Source organism: Larus michahellis, chromosome 3 (assembly GCF_964199755.1).
Source record: "Larus michahellis chromosome 3, bLarMic1.1, whole genome shotgun sequence".
NCBI lineage: Eukaryota > Metazoa > Chordata > Aves > Charadriiformes > Laridae > Larus > Larus michahellis.
In genome coordinates this window covers 115,623,807-115,645,258 of record NC_133898.1, presented here as the reverse complement: position 1 = coordinate 115,645,258, position 21,452 = coordinate 115,623,807, and the positions used below count along the sequence as shown (strand labels likewise).

Genomic DNA, 21,452 nt, shown 5'->3' with positions numbered 1-21,452 from the left:
TCATTCCAGTTCACCTGTCTAAACTTCTGTCACCTTAATGCCCTTCTCTAAAATAACTTCAATTTATTGTTTGGGTTTTTTTAGCAAAACAGTTTCATTTTTTTTGTCATGGTGCAAATAAATGCAGTTCAGCTAATGAGGGAGTTTCTGTCGCCCATTAGCACCTCCAGCTAAGAAATTACAAAAGGGCAAAACAAGCTTGGCGGTAACTGTCCTACCCAAGCTTTTTCCACACCCATCCCCAAAATAATTAACTTGTTAATGAATGGCAGATAAGCATTTGACAACATAAAACAGCAATACGAAAGCAGGCCAACGAGCCATCCAGCTCTGTAGCTTGGAAGAAGGTATTAACAATAAAAAATAGATACGTTTTCCCAGCACAGTCTCAACCCTCATAATTTTGTGGTTAAGAGACTTTCGAAGACAGGGTTCATGGCTAACCAACCATAAGTGGCTTTTCTTTCCATGACTTTGTCCAGTCACTTTTCTAATCCATTTAAACTTTTACCGTTCAAAATACCCTGCAGCAAGGAGTTCAATAATTTAACTACCCATAGGAAAACGTATCTGCATTTTTGGTTTTGAACCAAACACCTATTACTTTCATTTGTTGTTTCTTAATGAGTAACTCTAGTTCTTGTATTAGGCAATAAGCAGCTGCTCCCCATCCACTGTCTCCATGCCACTCAAAATTAACTCCGTTGCTTTTACTGTAAGTTAAAATAAAACTTCACAAGGTTACACAGAACAGCTTGTTACCACCGCGTTAATCTGTAATGTACCATATGTGTTGCTAGTGAGGCAGTAAATTACAACTTTTAATCCATTATTCTTCATCTGAGTCACCTCTCCTTCTGGAGTCACGTGGCAGAAACTAGCTCAGCTTTTCCACTCCACACAGTGCCTTTATTTTTCCTGCTCACCAGAACTAACTGAACAAAATCCTTCCTTTATTGCAGCCAGGAGAAACTTGCCATGGTTTGTAGCGGGGTCAGGACCAGTAGTATACCTCCAGGTATTTCTAGACTTTGACAGCTCAGATGCCAGAGGTTCAAGCCAGTCTCCCAGGCAGATTGGCCTGCAGCTCCCCAGACCCAGTCTCACTGATCTCGCCAATGGTTCCCTTAAGTCTTTGATCTTCTTTGTATTTAGCAACTTCCAGAATAACACTGCCTGTGGATCTCATTGATGCACTTTTTCCCTTTTTCCCACAGTTCCTGATTCTGGTCCTAACCAGAGATGTTTCTATTTTATTGCGACCTTGCCTATACTATCTACAGTCTGACAGCCAATATTCAGGCTATGCTTTCAAAATTATGTCTTGCACAGTTCAGTCTTGATAACATTTTTTTGAGTCTGAGTTTCCCTTCACTGTCTTTCATCATTTTTTATAGTGTCCTATATGCGTTCCTGCCAGTTCAGCCACGTGGAAAACCCTGTGCCTTCAGGACAAGATAAGGCAGAGCAGTCAATCACAGTAAACAAGTAGTCTGCTGGTCAGCCAAAAATACAGCCTGCTACTGCGCAGAAATACTCTGGTGGAGTGTACTGCCAGCCTGGACTGACCAAGGTGAAAGGAGAGGAGCAGGACAGGGCTGTAGCACCCTGCCCTGTCAGCCAGCAGCCCCAGGGTGACAGGTACCGCTGGAGCTGGGGGGGTATGCAGGGTCCCCCTGCCAGCCAGACTGGGCTTCCACCTGCCTGACACAAGCAAGCTAGTAGAGATCTACATCTATAAAACCTCTGAAATGCTCCCCCTCACTGCCGCCTTTGGTATTTTTCCTTTCTTTTTACAGTTCCCCTTGGTGTCCTCAATATCTGCTTTCTCTTAGTCTTGTTCCAGCCAATTCTTTACTCTTCTCAACCTTTAAAATCAAGACTTCCGAAAGCCCCACTATACCACAGCCAAAGCCAGGCTGGCCTTCAGACGTGTTTATCAAAGTTTAAGGTGAACTCTCCTGTTGAGGAGTAGAGGAGAACCGGTATAGCCCAGAAAAGCTAAAGGAAGAGGGTTTCTATATTCAATGACTTATTAGGCAAGACACCGAGAGGGGGAGCTGAGGTGGACTCATGCGCTGTATGTGAGATGTCTGAAAACGCAGATTTCTGCTGAAATACACGTTTGCAGTAAGATTTAAGTGGCTTCAGCCCTTAAAGGACAACTAGAAATCACTTGATGTTTTTTAACTTATTTACATTCCCTTTAATGCCATCTGACAGGAGTTTCAACTCAGGTCTGCGGTGCTGGCTCTTAGCTTTTCAATGCGTTGATGCTTTGACTTTATTGAGCGGAGATGTTAAGTGGTCACAGAGATGCTGTGCATACACATGCACTGCTTGGCTAGCAGTCACAGTGATCAGATGTGTAAAACTACGCACGGCTATTAAACAAAAGCCCTTGCGTGGTAAAAGCCTAGCTCATCAGAAAGCCTTGCACAGAAATACAGTTTGTCATACCAAAAAAAGCTTTAACTACGCTAGTAATGCTGTGCTCACTGCACTGGGCCGATGGCAGGGATGGGCCTTCTTAGAGTTAGTTAGGACCACTGGTGGTGGTGGTTATTACCAGGATATAACCTAAAAAAAGGAAACATCTGGCACTGGAAAACACAATGCCTTCTGCTGTTATGCATAAAGAATAAACCTTATATTGTTGCACCAGGTGATGTGGTGATAGGAACCTACATGATTGGGTCAGACTCGGTGCATCTGAAACTACTGGTTTTTCAATGCCATTTTGAGAGTCCAGAAGTGAATATAAAATGGCTGCGTAACAGGCTAATCCCAAAATAAATTATGATACAGAAAAGGGGAATGACAGGTCCTGTGGGGGATCTGAATGTCCATGACAGAACAGACTTGGGAGAGAAAGTCCTGGATCTGAAGAGGTGAATGCTCCACTTAAGTAACGGAAGTGGCTGATTCCAGCTGCGGTGGGGATAAGGCTAAAACAATCGTATCTGGTTTAGGTTAACCTTGATGCCTAATAACTGAGTCCATTCCCTGTGATGGCCCCACCCTGATGAAGGCAAACGGGCTCCAAAGCTGACGATGTCTGTTGCATCTCTGAACAGCAGATGCTGGAGCCTGGAATATTTGTAGGGTTACACCCTCCAGGTAGTGAAGGCCCCTCAAAGTTTTTGCTGCCTTCCAAGTCAGCTCTGGTCACGTGTATCAAATGAGCCAGCAAAAGGCCTTTTTACAGCTTCCAAACCTTCACCCCAGTCTCATCCTAAACAGATAATAAGCCTCATTAAGCAGAGAATAGCTTTTCTTAAGCTCCATCCATCGTTCCTTCTGAAGCTATACAGCCGCTGGCTCTTCTCTGCTGGAAACAAAGCCAGTTGTTCCAGGGAGCAATCCTTATCCCCACTTCTTTTTACTAGCTCTAAGATTTCCCCCGTTTTTTCTGTCTCCAGTAAAAGCTTCTGTCCGCTGCCTTCTGGTAATTACAGACCACTAAGATTAAGCGCATGTTAATAACACAAATGAAAAATGCTCCTTCAGGCGAAGCTTGCTTTACAGTGAACTGCATTCCAGGAACGCTCAAACACGTCTCAGTTTTTGAGTTAGGAAGTACCCAGAACTTGTAAAGCCAGAATCCCTGTGCGTTATATTCCTCCTACTCATCTGCCAGGGCAGGAACTAGGCAAGATCCCTGGAATACAAGAATATTTCTCACATTTATAACATCAGTACTCTTGCTGTCTGTACAAGTGTTCTTCAAGCACTGTATTTCCTTTCTCTGGTAACTGATTTCAGGTTTTGTATCAGCCAGCTCCCCTGCACACCTCCATGTCCTATATGGAGCGATGTCTGCCATATCAGTGTGCTGACCTCAGAAATCTGCAAAGTCCCTTCTAATCCTGTTCCTGCAATTCCCTATGCATTTTTAAATACAGGCTCAATAACTTCTCATGAAAATCTGCAGGCAAAGTATCTTCCCATTATTCCCTTTTTATGTAGCCATGAGTCATGTCAGGTTTTTTGCCAGTAGTATCACAGAAGTTCATGCTGCAGTGGAGAAAAAGCATCTAAATCTCTTTCAGAGACTCCATTCAAGTACTGTCTTCACTGAGATAGTAAAGCCCCATGCACACTCATTAAAACCCTTAATGCATTTTGTCTGAAGGCAGCTCATTTATCAAATACCCCGTATCACTGCCCTGTTTTTATTTATCACTCTGCTAATATTTGTGTTGGTGCAGGTTTTATCAGCACTATCTTACATGTATTTCCAGAACACATATAAAAATGTTGAATAGCTCCTGGTGCAGAATTGTTTCCTGTAGAAACTCACTAGGAATTTACTGAGTCAGTAAAGATCTGTGTTAAAAGCTTCTTATTCGGCAATAAGTACTTCAACACACGCTTCTTGGTGCATAGAAATGTTAAACACATCCATTCAACTTACTATTGCATGACACTGATGAAAAATAAAATACACTACCTCTATGCAGTTCCTTCTATTAGCCACATACCCTCCCCCTCCAAATTATCAATTTTCTCTGCGAATTTACATGCCATAAAACTATCCTCTAGTTGTTTCTGGTTTTGAGGATTTTACCTAGAGCTCGTGTCATGCTAACTGCTCAGGACTGGCCCAAGGTGTCATGTCTACTTTTTTCATCATACTGGTAGAATGTAAGAGAAACTTAAGAGATGCTCATTCCCTTGGGAAGGGTCGTCGGCAAAGCAACTCCTGTTTGCTTTAGGAGTCAGTAAAAATAAGAGGTGAGGTATGTTTTATCTTAAGAACTAGGAATCATCACAAACTTGAAACTGCCTGCTCATCAGGCTGCTCTTTTACAGATGGAAATGCCAAGATGCCGGTATCTTGCATCTCATTAAACCTTTTATTTCATGCATCCCTGTTCCTCTATTTTTGAAACAACTTGTGTGTGAAAACGGCTGCCTGTTCTCACTACCATGCTAACAATTTCATGCTCTTAAAAAGCAGGACTTAATAGCCCTGAAAAGTGCTACTTGTGAGCATGAAGTAATGGGTGTATGATGGGGGGACAATTTAGATTACTTCAGATCCAACTGCTGAAACTTCTTATTTCAATGCTACATTAAGTCCAGCTGCTAGTACTACACTAAAACCTTCACAGCTCACTTAATCATTGAATCCTAGCTCTGCAAAAGCCTTTCTCTGGATCTATGCCTACTGACAACACAGCCCCAAGCTCTAGTACCCTCCTGCAATCATGGTTGTGGGGAACAATCAGCTTTTACTATCAGTTGTTTCTACAGCTTTTGAACTGGGATGCTGATTTTTCATAGCTATACACATTGTGCTGCTCAGCCCAAACTTTCCAAGTCTTTGCTGGAGGCAAGCAGGTTATCCAGGTTTTAACAGCACTTGTAGAAGCCTGCACCAGCCCTCCCTTCACCCTACTTTCATTTCCTTGGCCTACAGCAGGCACAGCTAGGTGAACTTCTGCTTTTACACGCAAGCTTGTGGCTTGCAAATCTCTTTTGAATCTAGATGCCAGCCCCACCTTGCGCAGTGACATGATTTAGCCTGTCAAATCCTTAGACTTAGCGTGCACTTAGAGGCAGCACAAAAGAAGCTCGGGCAGCAAACAGTGCACGCACCGGCGTGCCTTCCTTCTCCTCGAAGGCCTGCGTGGGTTTCAGCCCAGGCACAGAAAGCCCTCAGCGCTGCGAGGAGGGGAACTGCTGAGGGCGCTCCGGCGGTGGCAGGACCCCGACAAGCTGCCAGAGGCAGGCTGAGAGCGCGTTTTCCGGGACGGGCAGCCTGGTGACCACCCTGCCCAGGCACACCTCCGCCACCCTCCTGCCCTCGTCAGCCTTCGGCCAACCCCGGGGACCCCACTCCGTCCCCGGCCCAGCAGGCCCGGCCCGGCCCGGCCCCGCCGCCCTCTTCCTCCTCCGCCCCTCGCAGCCTCCTCCGCACACCCGCGCCCCGCAGCGACTGACGCGGCCGCCCCCCATTGGCTCTTGCCAGTGCGCGAGCGCCGGTGCCGCCAATGGGCGGCGGCCACGGCGGGGAACGCGCGGCGCGTGGGCGGGGCGGGCTGGGCCGGGCCGTCTCTAGTAGCGGCGGCGGCGGAGGGAGTGGAGGGCAGCCATGGGGGCGCGTGCAGCTGGTCGTCTGTGGTGGGGTAGGAGCCACTGAGGGGATGGAGGGCGCGGCCTGAGGGGGCGGCGGGCCGCCGCTTCTCCCTTTCCCCTTTCTGGGCCACGTCGGGGGTGTGGGGCCGTGGCGGTGGGAGGGAGCTGAGCGGCCGCTGGAAATGGGCTGGGAGCCGTCGTGGAGGGGTGAGGGCTCTAGGCCGTGCGGGCCGATCTCCAGGGTGGGTGACCCGTGGCGTCGGGGTGGGTAACCCGTGGCGTCGGGGGCAGCGCCTACAGCTGCGTTTCGGCCATCGCCGGCCCGAGCCGCTGCCCCGCCGGGGGACGGGAGTGGAGGCGGGAGGGGGAGGTGGGGGACGCCCCCCATCCCGAATGCTCAGTGGGTTACCGGAGCGCAGACAGGCGGCCTAAAGATCCCAGCAACAAAAAAATGGTGCTTGTCTCCCTAATTGAAAAAAAAAAAAGAAAAAAGCTTTGATTTACAGTCAGCGGCGATCCGTTACTTGCCTGGCTGCCCTGACCTGGGATCTGGGGCTGTAAGAAAGTGATGACTGAGGACAAAGGGAGGAGTCTGTGGGGAATTGTGCTTCCTCTTCCCCTCCCCCTGCTGCTGGGTCTCCTGTGCCCAATAAATGGGTAACCCTGTGAAGTGGACCCCTTCGGACCCCGTGATAGTAGTGCTGGAGGTGCAGGTAACGCTGCTCAGGGCCGAAGGGAAAGGCTCTCACTCACTGAGGGCACATCTGTGAAAATGTGTGATCTTCAGCACACCCAGCTCTGTGGCAGAAGGTGCGAGTATTTTAAGGAGGAAGTTCACAAAATCATCATCGTTATCCTGTAGCAAAAAGTTATCCTCACGGTCCTTCAGTGTTGCAACTTGTTTTTTTGCTGAGGACTAGTAATACTAGCATGGAGCTGCCTTAGTTGGTTTAACAACGCTCCTGTCTATGTAATTCACTTACATTAGAAAACAGCTTTTGAAGTCAGATTATCTGAGATTTTTTTTGGCTTTAATATCAAGGACAGATGTGTATTTTCCTGGCTTAGATGCTTGTAGGAAAATGATGGTTTTACTTGCTAAAGATGAAATAAACCTTAAATATTACACTATAGAAGGGAAAATTATGCCAGCAGTTAATGAGTCATAATTAAAAAAATGCAGTGATACGTGACTAGATTAATTTCACCATGTGCTTTCTTTTGTGAGTTCTCTTTAGCAGGTGTTTTTGCATAAGCTAGAACTTCTCTATTTGAAGTGGCAGAAATAGCTGAATGAATTCTGTTCAGCTTCTGAATGTGTTCTGCCAGAGATACCTTTTTACATGAAACCAAAATATGCTGATTTCAACTGAATGGTCTCATTCCATCTAGAGAAGGGTTTCTCTCTTGAGAGTGGCTGTAACATTCAAGTAGCTTTTTTCATCCTTGTTTTCTTACTCTACCCCAGTGGCAGCTGCTACTGTAGGTCACCGTAACATGCTGTGACAACCACGGATCGCCCTGGAAGTCAGTTGATCAGTGCTGCTAAAGTGTGTCTTGTGTGTGGGCATGCTGAAGGGAGAGAGCTCATCTAATGTGTAAATCTGGAGGTGGAAACCAACTAGGATCACCCCAAAAGAAAGGGGTTGGGTCCTAGGGCTAGAAGAAGCCGTTAGGAAGGGGAGTGGTGCAATGAATGGGGTGCTGGGTTGCTGGTTGTGGCAATTCAGTCCCATCTCTGGTTGAGTAACCTGGAAGATGTTATTTCTGTCAGCTTCTCCCCTGTGGAATAGGTGTAATGAAACTGGCTTTTCTTGAGCGGGACTGATAAAGCGTAGGTGATGCTGTGCAGTCTGTGTACCATGTGCTGTAGTTTCTGCATCACTGAACTCTATCTTCATCTCATTTTCAGTCTTGAGAGAGAATGTGCAGCTTCCTATTCAAGTTATTAACCACTCACAGCAAAGTTCACTTTTTTTTTTTTGCCTAGGTCTAACTTTTGTGTTTGAGCTCTTACTCCCCTTACTCTTTGGATTAAGAAAAGTCTTTTGCTACGTGGATTTTGTCAGAGGTGCTTGTCATCTTTCATCAAGTCACTCTTAATCTCTTTGACTAGGTAGAAGGAAGGATTATGAGGTTTTATTTGTTAGTCTCAAGAGATAATAAGATCCAGAAGTGACCAGAAATATAAAGTCTTTCTGAAGAGAAAGCAATTTCCTTGTACCTTTTAAGGATTATTTTTTTATCACTCTTAAGACTGCTTGAGTTGTTGACCAGAAAGATTTAGCTGTTGTTCTCCAGTCTGATGATTTGCCTCCAGACAAATCAATGGTAGATTAAGATCCTCATGAGCAATAATGAAGGAGCTCCCAACGCTACTAGTGCATCAAGTGCTGGTCCTAAAATCACTGTAACTGTACTAAGACTACTTGGGACAGTCCCGCATTATGTGATCCTGTGAAAGGTGCGTTTAAGTGCCTGCTGTGCAAGAGGTGTGGGCGATAGGCTTAGGAGTTCCCGTGAGAAAGAACTGATAGAAAATGTAGCTGGCTGTGGGGATCCCTGTGGAAGTTCTGCTGGTTTGGTACCAGTAGTAGTTAGGGTTGCAGCTTGATAAAAATGCTCTCTGGAGAGTAATAATGGGAGTGACATAACTCCAGCTAGCTTTAGGCACAGAAAATGTATTACATGATCCTGTAGAACCATGATTTAAGCGGGGAGGGAATACATAATGTGGCCTTAACTTCCTTTTTATATCATCAATCCCTTTCCCTTTTTTTCTTGCTGATTTTTGCTGGGAAGGGACATGATTTAGCCATGGCAACAGGAGAGCCATAAATGTTCTGCAGGAGTGCTGATTACTTTGCTTTTTTGTTCTAGGAACAGTGAGCTGCACGTTATTCCTGGCAGTTAACGGTTTGTATTCAGCCAGTGATGATGTGATAGAGCTAACACCAACTAACTTCAACAAGGAGGTCATTCAGAGTGAGAATCTGTGGCTTGTGGAGTTCTATGCCCCATGGTAAGAAATACACCTGCATACTTGCTTGCTCATATCTTGGAGGAGCAGCATAGGAATCTGATCAGTCCAGGGTTTCATTCGGTTGCTGGCAGTACAGCTGTTGGTTTGATGGCCTCATGACTAGCAAAATTGCTGTAGTTGGGATTCCTATTTTAAATAGCCTCACCAGAGAAAAAGGCAGGAATTGATTTCAAGTTGGCATATAGAGTCTGACAACAAAGCCTTATATGCCATTTTACTGCTTCAATTTTTCTACTGAAATTAGTATTAAAAATGACTGATCAAAGTGCAATAAGTAAGTGAGAAGGCCCCTCACTTCTGTCTTTCAGAATCTGCTGTGGATGTGAAAGCATAGATCTGAATTCACACTTAGTATTTTTCTATGGAAATTGGAAATTCTTGCTTTGTGCATCTTAATTTCGCATCTCTGTCTCCCATCCTGATCGTGTCCAGAGCATGTACTGTCTTCATCTTCCATGTAAATTCTAGTGATGTATATTCCATCTTTGCACAAATCCTCTGTTACTGCCACGCAAAGCTCCACATTCTGGAGGAAAGGGCCTTTCAAAGCCATAGCCTGACCATGAGGTTTATGGGGAAGCTCTTCAAGTGTGTTGCAGCTTTACAGGCGGCAAGAAGCCTTATTGAACAATGGCAATAAAGTAAATTGGCAGCTCCTCTTTCCCTCCAGACTTGTGGTACTGTGATTATACACTAGTTGCCAGTCAGCTGTTGGTCTTCCACAGATGCATCCAGGAGATTTTGTGCCACAAATTCTTGCTAGTTAAGAAGTTACCTCTAGAATAATTTTTTTCAGGCCTCGTTATGGGTCCATTTTGGCTTCCAACAAGCAGACTAGCGTACAAATCTGGATTTTGATGCTCATGTTTTCCTCTGTGTTAGGAAAGCTAGGTAGCTTTTGAGATGTGTGTGTATATATCTGTGTGGGGGTGTGTGTGCACTATCTAATACATATGGAGGTTTTTCTTCAGAAGTCTGAGTGATGATGTGATGTTGTGGCACAGCCTCTTCCCCTCTTCATGAGTAGATCTTGAATCTTGCACAGTTTGCTGCGAGCAGCTGTTCTGTAATTGCAAACCTAACAAGGCCACTCTGTACTTTGTGAAATAGTTGTCAGATCTGAATTACAATTGCTGTTTGTTTTTCTTTCTAAAAGGTGTGGCCATTGTCAAAGACTAACCCCTGAGTGGAAGAAAGCAGCAACAGCATTAAAAGTAAGTTTAATGTTTCAGATGTGCTTGTGGCAGTGGATTGAGGGAAGTTTGGCTGTTTGTCATCTGGCTTGGGAACATGGAGGTGGGGTTTCGTCCCCAAAACCGTATCACTTTAATCATGCTTGTCCAGCCAGAGAAGTGGCTAGTCAGAGGCACTTAAAGTCAGGATTTTTGTGGATTTTTTTCTTTTAAAAAAGAAGCCATCAAATTGTGTAGGAAGCAAGTAAATTCAGACCCTGTGAGTTCACATTACAACTTTCCAGGGATGACTTTTTTAACAGTACCAGGAGACATTAGAATCCAGCCATCCCCTAAAATAGCGTGTTTCTCTTTTATTCCTCGCTATCATGTCACCTGCCTCTGAACTACAGGAACAACATGAACTGAACGTTCAACAACAGCTTTGTAAGCTGTTGGTGATGAGTATTTCTTTCATTACAGAAAGCTTGGTCATGTAGTGATTTGCTGAGCTCTTGCCTATGTAAAATATATTCCTCCTCCTAAAAAACAAAACAAAAAAAAAAACACCCACAAAAAACCCAAACCAACAAAAACCAAACAAAAGAACCTGAAACCAGCCAAACAAAAAACCCCAATTGTAAATTTAGTTTGTCAGGACGAAGAAAAATGGACGTATATGGTGTTCTGCAGTTAAATGCTTTAGGGGGGTTAATACCTCTCTTCCGATGACTCTTCTCTTACCCTGCTAATAACTTTCTCTCTCTCCGGTATGCACAGAGTATAAAATGTATTAAATCACTGTAGAAATCTTGTCTTACTTCTTGTTTTTATTTCCACAGGGCGTAGTGAAAGTCGGTGCAGTAGATGCAGATAAGCATCAGTCCTTGGGTGGACAGTATGGAGTCAGAGGGTTTCCAACTATCAAGATATTTGGAGCCAACAAAAACAAAGCAGAGGATTATCAGGGTAAATGTGATGCTCTTTGATGTGTTGCACATATAAAAACTTACCGGAATACAGTAATTATGGTAGCTGTTAATACTGTCTTGCATGGTGCTTCCTTCCTGTCAAGTGCTTGTAGTAACTGAGAGACAGATGGGTGGGACTTGTTTGAACAAATTGGGCATGTCTTAGCGTGGGCTCACAGTTCCACTTGCAGTTTGTAATTGGTGGATGTTGATAGGCAGTTCTAAAGAATTATTCCTTTTTTCCTGTTTACTGGGAGCTTGCCACAGTCACCCCCCCATCAGATAAGGTGTTTAAGTTTTTGAAGTCAGTCCTGCTGCTTCTGTTAAGTCAGTGATCTCCCACCACTAGTACCCTATCTATGAATATAGCCCGGTTTTGCTTTTCCTGAAAAATCATTAGGGTGAGGGAGTATTAAGTTTGTATTGAAGTCAGGGCCCTACCTTAAACTGTCTTTTTGATGCTTTAAACACTCATTTTGCTGCATTGCAGGTGGCAGGACAAGTGATGCCATTGTTGATGCTGCTCTAAGTGCTCTTAGGTCCCTTGTGAAAGACCGTCTTAGTGGCAGAAGTGGAGGATATACTTCTGGGAAACAGGTATTTGAGGGACCGTGTGGTTTTTTTTTCAGCTGGAGGCTGTCTTGTACAGGAGATCAGAGCTTTTGCTCCTGACTATTGAAGTTGGAAGGGATCTCTGGAGGCTGCCTAGTCCAGCCTTCTGCCCAGTGCAGGGTCAACTACAGCAGATTGCTCAGGGCTGTGTCCCATCAAGTTCTGAGCATCTCCAAGGACCAAGACTCCACACAGACTCTGCTCTTTGGGCAACCTGTTCCAGTGTTTGACCACCCTCACAGTAGAAGAGTTTCCTCTTATGTTTAAATTAAATTCTTGTATTTTAACTTACGCCCTTTTTGTCTTGACATTGGGCATTGCACAGAAGAGTCTGCCTTTGTTTTCTTCAGTCCCCTCCACCTGGATATTTATATACATGGGTAGGATCCACGCTGAGCCTTCTTTCTTTCCAGCTGAGCAATCCAAGCTTTCTCAGCCTCTCATCATATATCAGATGCTCAAAGCCTGTAAGCAGCTTTGACCCTTGGCTGGACTTGCTCTAGTGTGTGCATGCCTTATACTGGGGAGCCCGGAACTGGACCCAGCACTGCAGATGTTTCACACAGTGCTGAGCAGAGGGAAAGACCACCTCCCCAGACCTGCTGGCAACTCTCTGCCTAAAGCAGCTCAGGAGGCTGTTGGCTCCCTTTGCCACAGGAGTGTGTTGCTGGCTCACGTTCAGCTTGTCCACCAGGACCCCCAGGTCCCTCTCTGAAAAGCTGTTTTTCAGCTAGTCAGTCCCCCAGCATGTTCTTGTACATGGCGTTACTCTTCCCCAGGTGCAAGACTTTACATCTCCCTTTGAACTTTGAGGTCCATGTTAGCACTGTTCTCCAACTAGTTGAGGTACTATTTGCCTAGGCCTAGTCTAAGCTAGATGGATGGGGCTTTTTTAATTTGGTAGTGTTCTTCTGAAGCTGGCTTGCTGGATTTCTCTGAAGGTAAATTGAAAAGCTTCTAGCTGCTACTGCGGTTTCTAAATCATGGAGCAAGTGCACTCCAACATTCTCAAGTTGGCCAGATAAAAGACCTGGGTGGACTGTACCCTGTAGTGTGTACTGCACTCGCATGTTGCTGTTGCTTAGAAAACAGAGCACAGTGGGGTGGGGGAGTTGGAGAGGACTTTGTTCTCGGACAGATGGGAGATGTTCCTGCAGCTTCTTGTTAGTCAGTCTGACCTGATTTCTTTTTCTGGGTGTTTTTTTGTTTGTTTTTAAGACAAGGTTACTTGCTGTTTCTTGAAAGTGCTGTGGGAGTAGGCTGTGTGTATTGTCAGTTCTAAAATGGGAAAGTTGTATGACCTAACACTGCCTGTTTTGTATCTCATTCAAATGAAGACCATTTGGTATAACATGACACACAAGAGATGGCTTGTGTGGGAAACTAATTTTGGTTACTTATGTGCGGGTCTGTCTGTTTCTTACAGAGCCGAGAGAGTGGAGGTGGAGATAAGAAGGATGTGATTGAGCTGACTGATGACAGCTTTGATAAGAACGTCATAAACAGTGACGATGTGTGGATGGTGGAGTTTTATGCCCCATGGTGTGGGCACTGCAAAAAGTAAATGAGGTTTTTCTTTGATAGTTCATTTCCCATTAGTGCTTGGTTTTGTGCAATAACCTTAATCCTCTAAAAGAGTCCCTGCATCTCTGGTGTATTGGAAGTGGGTTTTTCTCTAAGGTGTTTTGACAAAACTGTGGGCTTCTGCTCAGGGCACTTTGGTGCTGCTCTGGCTGCAGTGCTCCTTAGCTAAATTCCTGGTTAGAAGTGGAAGTAAGATCCAGGAGTTATATTGACACTTTCATTCCCTGAGAAGCAGGACTTCAGTCTCATTTAGAATAACCCTCCTAGCTGTCATTCTCTACAAAGACTTTAATTTTTTTCCTGAGTGGAATATGCTAGGTAATATTGGAATGTGGTATACTTCTGCTAGCTCGAAGAGAGCTTAGAGCACTCTTACTCTTTGTTTTTCAGCCTGGAGCCAGAATGGGCAGCTGCTGCCACTGAGGTGAAGGAACAAACAAAGGGAAAAGTAAAATTGGCTGCAGTAGATGCAACAGTCAATCAGATGCTGGCAAGCCGATATGGGGTGAGTGTGCTCTGCAGTGGTTGCAGTTTCCTTTCCATCTCTAGTAAGTCAGATGTCCCTTTAATGCTTGCTGAACTGTTCCTTATCTGGTAACACTTAAATGTTTTGCGCTAAAAATAATGTTAAGTGACACATACCACTTTTGCAGAAATAATTCATTCCTGAATGTCAGTAACAGTATAAATAAATGGAGTGAGAGGAAAGGAATAAATCTGGATGTTGCTGATGAAAAAGGCTGTTTATTACCATGTCTTGTATAGCTTTATCTGAAGTGAGAGGTCTCTCCTTTCAGACTGTTTGTATGCTGGCTGGATACCGCCAGAACGCACACATGTGCCTGTACATCTTGGAGCCAGTTGTCAGGGATCACTCAGACACTATTAGCTGCCCAGATCAGCTATGCTGTGGGCCCAAAGTGAACTGATATTCGTTAATTTTTAACACAGTACAGGGAGCTTACAGGGAAGCAAAGCAGCACACTGTAAGTGCACATGGCTGGCGGTCAGCAGGAAGACTAAACAAGTTTTTCTGGAAGTGTAGCAGAGGGAGCTTAAGGTCCATTTATTGCCGTGTAGGCACAGTGTTGTCTCCCCACAGACAAATCAGGGAAACTAATGTCCAAGAAATACAAAGAATTAAGATAGTCCTCCTGGTACTTAAGCCTGCTTGGTGCATCTAAACTGAGATGAAACTGTTGCTGATTCATCAGGCCTAAAACTTGAATCAGTGTTTCAGTGTACGTTACCCTTTTTTTGAATTGTTGCACATGTAGGAAGTTAGAAAATTGTTCCAGTTCAGTCATAACATGCTGTGAGCCTTGATTCATCTAGACATTAAATCTCTTCCCTTTCTCTTAATCTGGAAGACATCTGAGTAGTAGGTAACTTCCACCATAAATATTCAGATTTTTTTGAGCTGATGGCTTAAACTTGTCTTGCAGATTCGTGGATTTCCTACAATTAAAATCTTCCAGAAAGGAGAAGACCCTGTTGATTATGATGGTGGCAGAACTAGATCTGATATCATTGCTCGTGCTCTGGATCTGTTTTCTGATAACGCGCCACCACCTGAGCTCCTGGAGGTACCTCTACATCATTTTCGTAAATTCCTTTTCCATCATATCCTTTGCAGCAGTTTTTACAGAACTATATTAACTAAAGAAAACAGCCTAAGGTGCTGCTTCCATACTGTTTTGCATCAGAATGTCAAAGATGACAAGTCTGATTGTTTAGCTTTCTGTTATTTAATTTTGACTGCAAATTTGTTGTTGACTGAAAGAATAGCAGAATTGATACAACGAAGACACTGACATGATGGTGCCAGGGTGTCTGAATCCTCTTTGAGGAACAAGTGAACACCTTGGGTTCTGTGCCCTATCTCTTTTTTTTTTTTTTTTTTTTTTTTTTTTTACAAGAGGGCAGGGTTTTATCAATTGTAAGCGATCCATTAGAAGTTGTATGATAACTTACTTTGCTCGTTGTCCAGAAAAACTCCACTCTCTGTATGGTGACTCCTAGTTTCAGCTTGATGTTGGTAGATTGGAAATGGGGATCAGTTATCTCCAAAGTGGAGTGCATGCAAGACAATCCATTGGGGTGCAGAAAAAATTGTACCATTAATTAAAAAAAAAAAAATTTGAAAATGGTTTGTATTTAATCTTTGTCATCCTTTTAAAATGTCTATTTTCTGTATGCCTTACGTACATATGATTATTTTTTAAGGTATATCACACAAAACTGGTATTGCTCTGTTAATGTCAATTAAATATCCTCATCTTCAGCAAATGCTACACCCTGCTGGCTGTCCTTATGGTAGCAATACCATGAATAAAACCTACGGGCACATGCATAGGTCCAGGTGTGCTGTTTCCAGCCCTGGTCCAAGGACAGTGACTTTGAGCAAGAAGTGACATCTTGCTGTGCTCTGTGTAAGCCTTATTTGATACTGCTTACTTTCCTGTTGCTGCAAGTTTCAACAGAAGACTTTGAACTCTTTGTAATTAGCCTTGTGTTGGGGCCAGTGAAGGAGGGGAGTCTTGTAAGCTTTTGCATGAAGTTGTTTCAGTGCTTATTACCTTGTAGGATGGAGTTGTTGGAGGGTAGTACAGTCACAGCTGGGTAACCCAGTCTTACTCTTACTGACTTTCTGCCGCTTTCTTCTAGATAATTAGTGAAGATGTTCTGAAGAGTACCTGTGATGCTCATCAGCTCTGCATCATTTCTGTCCTGCCTCATATTCTTGACACAGGTAGACATAAAAGCTGGCAGAGTTCTGTATGAATTTGTCACTTAAAGCATGTAGTTGTATATTTTAACTTGTCCGATGCTATCTAACAAACAGGAGCTTCAGGGAGGAATTCTTACCTGGATGTCATGTTAAAAATGGCTGAAAAATACAAAAAGAAAATGTGGGGGTAAGTGTCACTATAGACTGGTCATCTTGGAAAAGATGTGAACATTTTTAGAGGTAACAGGATAGAATTTGTATGATAGTGATTTATCTGCAGATATGAGTTGTTCCTTGTTCAGGATAGTATATCTTGGTATTTCATTAAATGTACAGTGGGAGTGGATGCTGTGGCTTTAGAATAAACTGCTGATTTTTTTTTATCTACCTCAAATCCTGTGTTTACAAGGGATATCTAAGCATTAATGAGATCAGATTAACCACATTTTACTCTTGTCCTGAATGATAAAATATTTTAAGGCAGTAATTATCCAATCTCTTTTAGAGTCTTTTGCTGGTGGGTCAATCTGACAGTATGACTGAATTCTCAAAAAAAAAAAAAAAAGTAAATTGCAGTTTAACAAATTTCATTCTCACAAAGAAGCAGGCCAGCAGGCTTTGCCTCTTCTCCTCCTCCTCTCAAATGGAGGTTAGGATCTCTGAGGCGTCTCTGGGAAGTGAGAGTTCTTCTGACACACTGTGACTGCTGTGAAAAGGGGGCAAAATGGCCTGAAAGCCTGGGAGAAAATGCTGAGATTGGCTGATTCCAGAGGTTCCTCAGGGGACTTCTTAAGCATAAGAGGAACTGAGACCTGACCAGTGAGGAACAAATACTGGTCTTGCAATCTTTGGCCAGAAATCCTCTACAATGGGATTTTGGCAGTACTTTGTTGTGTTTAGATCTGTAACTTGAGCCATTTCAAACATTGCTTAATACAGGCTAAAGTGCATCAGTTTCGTTGGATTGGGAACATAGTTCTTTCCCTGGACTGTCTTTTTTTGATCCAGCTTTCAGTGGCTGTGAGCATGGTGCTGGCCTAGAGGTGCCGTTCGGGAGGGGTTTCCTCTGTTAACATGGCTCAAGATTGGGATCCTGCTGTTTCCTGCTGCCTTCAATAACAAACTGGGATGGGCTGACATTCTCAAGGGCAGTTGAGAGCCCAGCTTGCACTCTGCAGGGCTGCAGGGTATGTGTGACTTCTGAACAATTGTAGTGCCTATCATAATTATTTGTTTTATATTTTATCTTTTCCTCAAGGTGGCTGTGGACAGAAGCAGGTGCTCAGTCAGATCTTGAGAGCTCTTTGGGGATTGGAGGCTTTGGGTATCCAGCAATGGCAGCTGTTAATGCTCGGAAGATGAAATTTGCCCTTCTGAAAGGATCATTCAGTGAGCAAGGGATTAATGAGTTTCTCAGGTATGAAATCTTTATGTGACTTAAGTCTTTCTGTAACTGGGGCTGCAACTCCAGCCCAAAACTCTCCTGGATCAGACAAGACTTGCACAGTTAAGAGAAATAAGATGATGAGCATTCATTGGAGTAAGGGAATGGTTTCGGTGAGGATTGCAGCTAATAAAGCAGTCCTCTTTGTGGTTGACAAAATGAAGAAGCTGGACACTTACACTTAAGTGGTAGTTTTAGGACAACTTTTGAAAACAGTTTGAAAATAAAGCGAGGTTTGATCTTGGGAAAATTCTGGTTCTCTGGTAACCCAAGAAATTAGTGGGATTTAGTAATCAATACTATTAAATTCAAATGGTGTATTCTGATTAGTAATTGGGAAGTTCCCAGTTTGGGAGTCTAAACTGGTGCTGCTGAGGTTCTTGAGATTCTGTATGTTGCTGTTCATCTTTCTGGTTTGGTTGGGTCCTGTCTTCCCGTTTCCCATTCCCCTGGCATCTGGTAAACTAACTGGGGGAGCTGAAGCAGTCCATCCAAAAAGAGCTCTCTGCTCAGCTCAAGTTCCCTGAAACTGCCTCTTGCGTAGTTTGGCAGGAGCCAGTGCTGAGAAGAATCGAATGGGGAAAGGAAAAGGGGAAGAGGACAGAAGGTGGCAGCAGCAGCACTGAAACAGAGCAGCTAAACTTAAGCTGTTAACTTAAGCGTGGTCGAAGTGAAGTGAGAACTCTGCTTTTGCAAATGCCACCTGCTATAAGGTGTATAAGAGCCTCTGAGAGCTTACATTAGCAGTGTTATTTCCATGTCCTTGCTTGGAGAATGGCAAAGGACAGTCAGAACTGAAAAAGCAAATACAAGTCCCTCCCCACCTCACCATAAATTGAACCCTGTTCCTGCTGGATTAATGGAAACAGTGCTATATTCTCTTACCTGTGTAAGGGATCAGACTTTCTTCTTAGTGCCAAAAAGGGAAGGCTCTCAGAGCATCAAGTGAAAATACAGGATTCATATGCAAGAAGAGTAATACCAGTCAGTCTGCACTAATAATGCACATGAGAAATGTCTGCTTTTCTCAGACATAGCAAATTCTCTTAGTCTATATTAATGAAGCCTTTTCTCATGAGGGTGGATGGTGCTTCCAGAACACAACAGCCAATGTAAACAGCTTATGTTGCATTAGATAATTGGTTTGGTATTGTCTTGCTACAAAGCAATACGTGCTGGAATAATCTCTTACTTGACGCTTCAGCTCAGCTGTGCTGCCTAGAGAAAGCAGTACAATCCCAGCTGCTGTAGCTGGCTGTTAACTCAGCTTGCTGCGTGCAGGCTCAATAGCATTGACCAAAAGTAAGGAAACAAGCACTGAGAAGAGCATAAAAACTGTATACTCCACCTAGGGAGAAATGCTTCAGTCCTACTTGCCTCTGAAAGAAGGAAAAGGGATTAGCTCTTCAGGATTTTAATTTGGGCTTTTTGAGCAAGTGTAACTAGCAAGTGCAAGACAGAGTGTCTCAAAGCAGAAACTGTTGCCTCATACGCATGGAAGCTTAGAACTGACTAAAAAGGATCACTAGCGATTTCAAGTAACAGCTGCAGGTGACTTCCAAAACTAGAATTATAGCCTCCTCTTGGAGTTGTCTCAGATGGTACACAATATACTGTTAAAGGGGCCATGTTTGTTCATGAGCGTTACAAGGGGCACTGCTGAAATATGAAACAGTGTAGCTCACATAGTTTGTCTCTTTGGATCCAATGGTAAATTCACAATGCTGCTTCATTTTCTGCTTCTCAATTTGAAAAGATGAGAACGTCCAGAAAGTTCTGGAAAAGAAAAACTTCCAGACAGTTTAGATTTGCTTCAAGAGATGCGAGCAGTCTTCAAAGTTAACTTCCTTTTATCTGAAGTAGGCATTGTTCCAGGTGGATGGAGACTGGAGAAATTTCTTAATGTTTACTTTTTTTTTTTTCCTCAGGGAACTCTCTGTTGGTCGTGGCTCTACAGCACCAGTGGGTGGTGGAGCTTTCCCTAAAATTCATTCAGTTGAACCTTGGGATGGCAAAGATGGTGAGGTAAGAGGTGTTCCATCTCTAAAAGAGCTGATGATTTGCTAGGTTCAGGTAGGATAATGTAACTAAGAACTGGCGATGTGAAAATTCTTGTTCTTCAAAGACTGTGGCAAGTTGTGTTGATGGCTTCCCATTACGTAAATTCTGCCACTACACCAAACACCAGATTCATTGTCTGACACTGGACAGATACTCCCGCCTGGCTGTTAGGATGTAATCTGGAAGTTGAATCCCTTGAGGCGGAAACCTGTTACTACCCACGTGGAGTAAGGGAGGTGGTAGTGGATGCATTCAAGACCTGAATGTTTGTGGAGGCTTTGGTTCTGCAATATGCTGACCTTACCATCAAAGTCTTAATGTCAGAAAGTTTGTAAGGTAAAGCCTGTGTAATTACACAGCGATTGAGTATGTTCTTAAGGTTCAACATTGCTGTGAAAAACAAAGTTACTACAATCTTTTGATCTCCTTCAAATGGAATTAAAATATAGAATATGGTAGTAGCTTTGTTACAGCATTTATCTGTATGTGCCTTCATCTGGATTATTTTTATTAGAAAACAACTTTCTAGTCTGAACTCTTGATTACTTCTCCTGTGCTTTGGAGGTTGTTTTTTTATGAATGAAAGAGATGACAGGCAGGAGCTTTACTCAGGATGAAATAAGCGTCTTTCAAAGTCAGTGATGTCCTGGTGTTAAAGTGCTTCTAAATGTGTGCTCAAAACCTTCCCTCTTTCACAGCTTCCAGTTGAAGATGATATTGATCTCAGTGATGTGGATCTGGATGACTGGGATAAAGATGAGCTGTGAGACCTTCAGGAAACTTTTTTTTTTTTTTTTCTTGGGAGAGTTTGCGCAGCAGTTTCCAACCTGGTTCACAATCAGATGGATATTCCAGTGGCCTTTTTATGGAGAAATAGCATGTGACACACTGTGCTATTTGATGCACTGCAGCAGTGAACTGTACGCATCTCAAGAAAACATTGCAGAAATTCTATGAATTGTCATAACCAGTAAACTTGATTGTATTCTGTGTAACAAATATTTTGAGGACATCATGGATATTTCTTTGGAACATCTTGGTTTTTATTTTGTGGATAGTGTGCTGTTTGAGTGTACTGGAGGCTGTTAGTGTAATCAATTTTAAATGTGGCATTTTTTTTTCATGGAGGTGGAACCTGGTCAGCTTCTGTTTCAATGAAAGAATAAAACAAAATATTTTTGACACACAGTGTTAGTCTTGTATAGAATAACAAAGGTGCACATGATAAAAGCTATCCCATTTTGGATGACTCTTGGAAAAAATGAACTGTAGAATAGAGAAGCTGGTGCAGAGGGGAGTCCTAAACCACTCCCTCGCTGTGAATGATACTGACTGTTTGGCCTAAAGCCTGATTAGATGGACAATCTTAGTTTAAATGCTCTTCAGTCTTCCTGTTCCTTCTCAGGGGCTTTCTCTTTCTTTGTGCCAGACTTTGTAAGACCATTAATACAATGGAAGTGGAGTTGTTGCTGCAGTGGGAGATGCTGGGAGCTGTTGGTCTCTTCCCCAGGATTACAGTGAAGCTACTCCCCATTATAGGGCATGAGGATTTCCAGGTGCTAACAGAAAACCACCATGGTGCTGTCTCCAGCAAATTGGATAATATTTCTTCACTTCCCATCTGGCATTGTCTTGATTTGAAGTTGCTATTTCCTTGGAAGGGGAATCAGCACTGGGAATGGGGACGGATACTGCTGCTTTTTTAATAAAAATACTATTCTATTTTGTTGCTCTGAATGTCTTGTGTATC

General features: G+C 43.5%; 1 protein-coding gene across 1 annotated transcript; it reads left to right on the top strand.

Moving 5' to 3' along the window:
- The first annotated feature begins 6,017 nt into the window (after positions 1-6,017).
- PDIA6 (protein disulfide isomerase family A member 6) lies at positions 6,018-20,890 on the top strand. The gene is made up of 13 exons (XM_074581847.1): positions 6,018-6,134; positions 8,965-9,106; positions 10,284-10,341; positions 11,142-11,268; positions 11,761-11,867; positions 13,309-13,442; positions 13,857-13,971; positions 14,912-15,052; positions 16,134-16,218; positions 16,312-16,384; positions 17,456-17,614; positions 19,570-19,666; positions 20,401-20,890. Exons 1-13 carry the CDS (start codon positions 6,101-6,103, stop codon positions 20,467-20,469), a joined length of 1,341 nt encoding a protein of 446 aa, XP_074437948.1. The 5' UTR covers positions 6,018-6,100; the 3' UTR covers positions 20,470-20,890.
- The last annotated feature ends 562 nt before the right edge of the window (positions 20,891-21,452 follow it).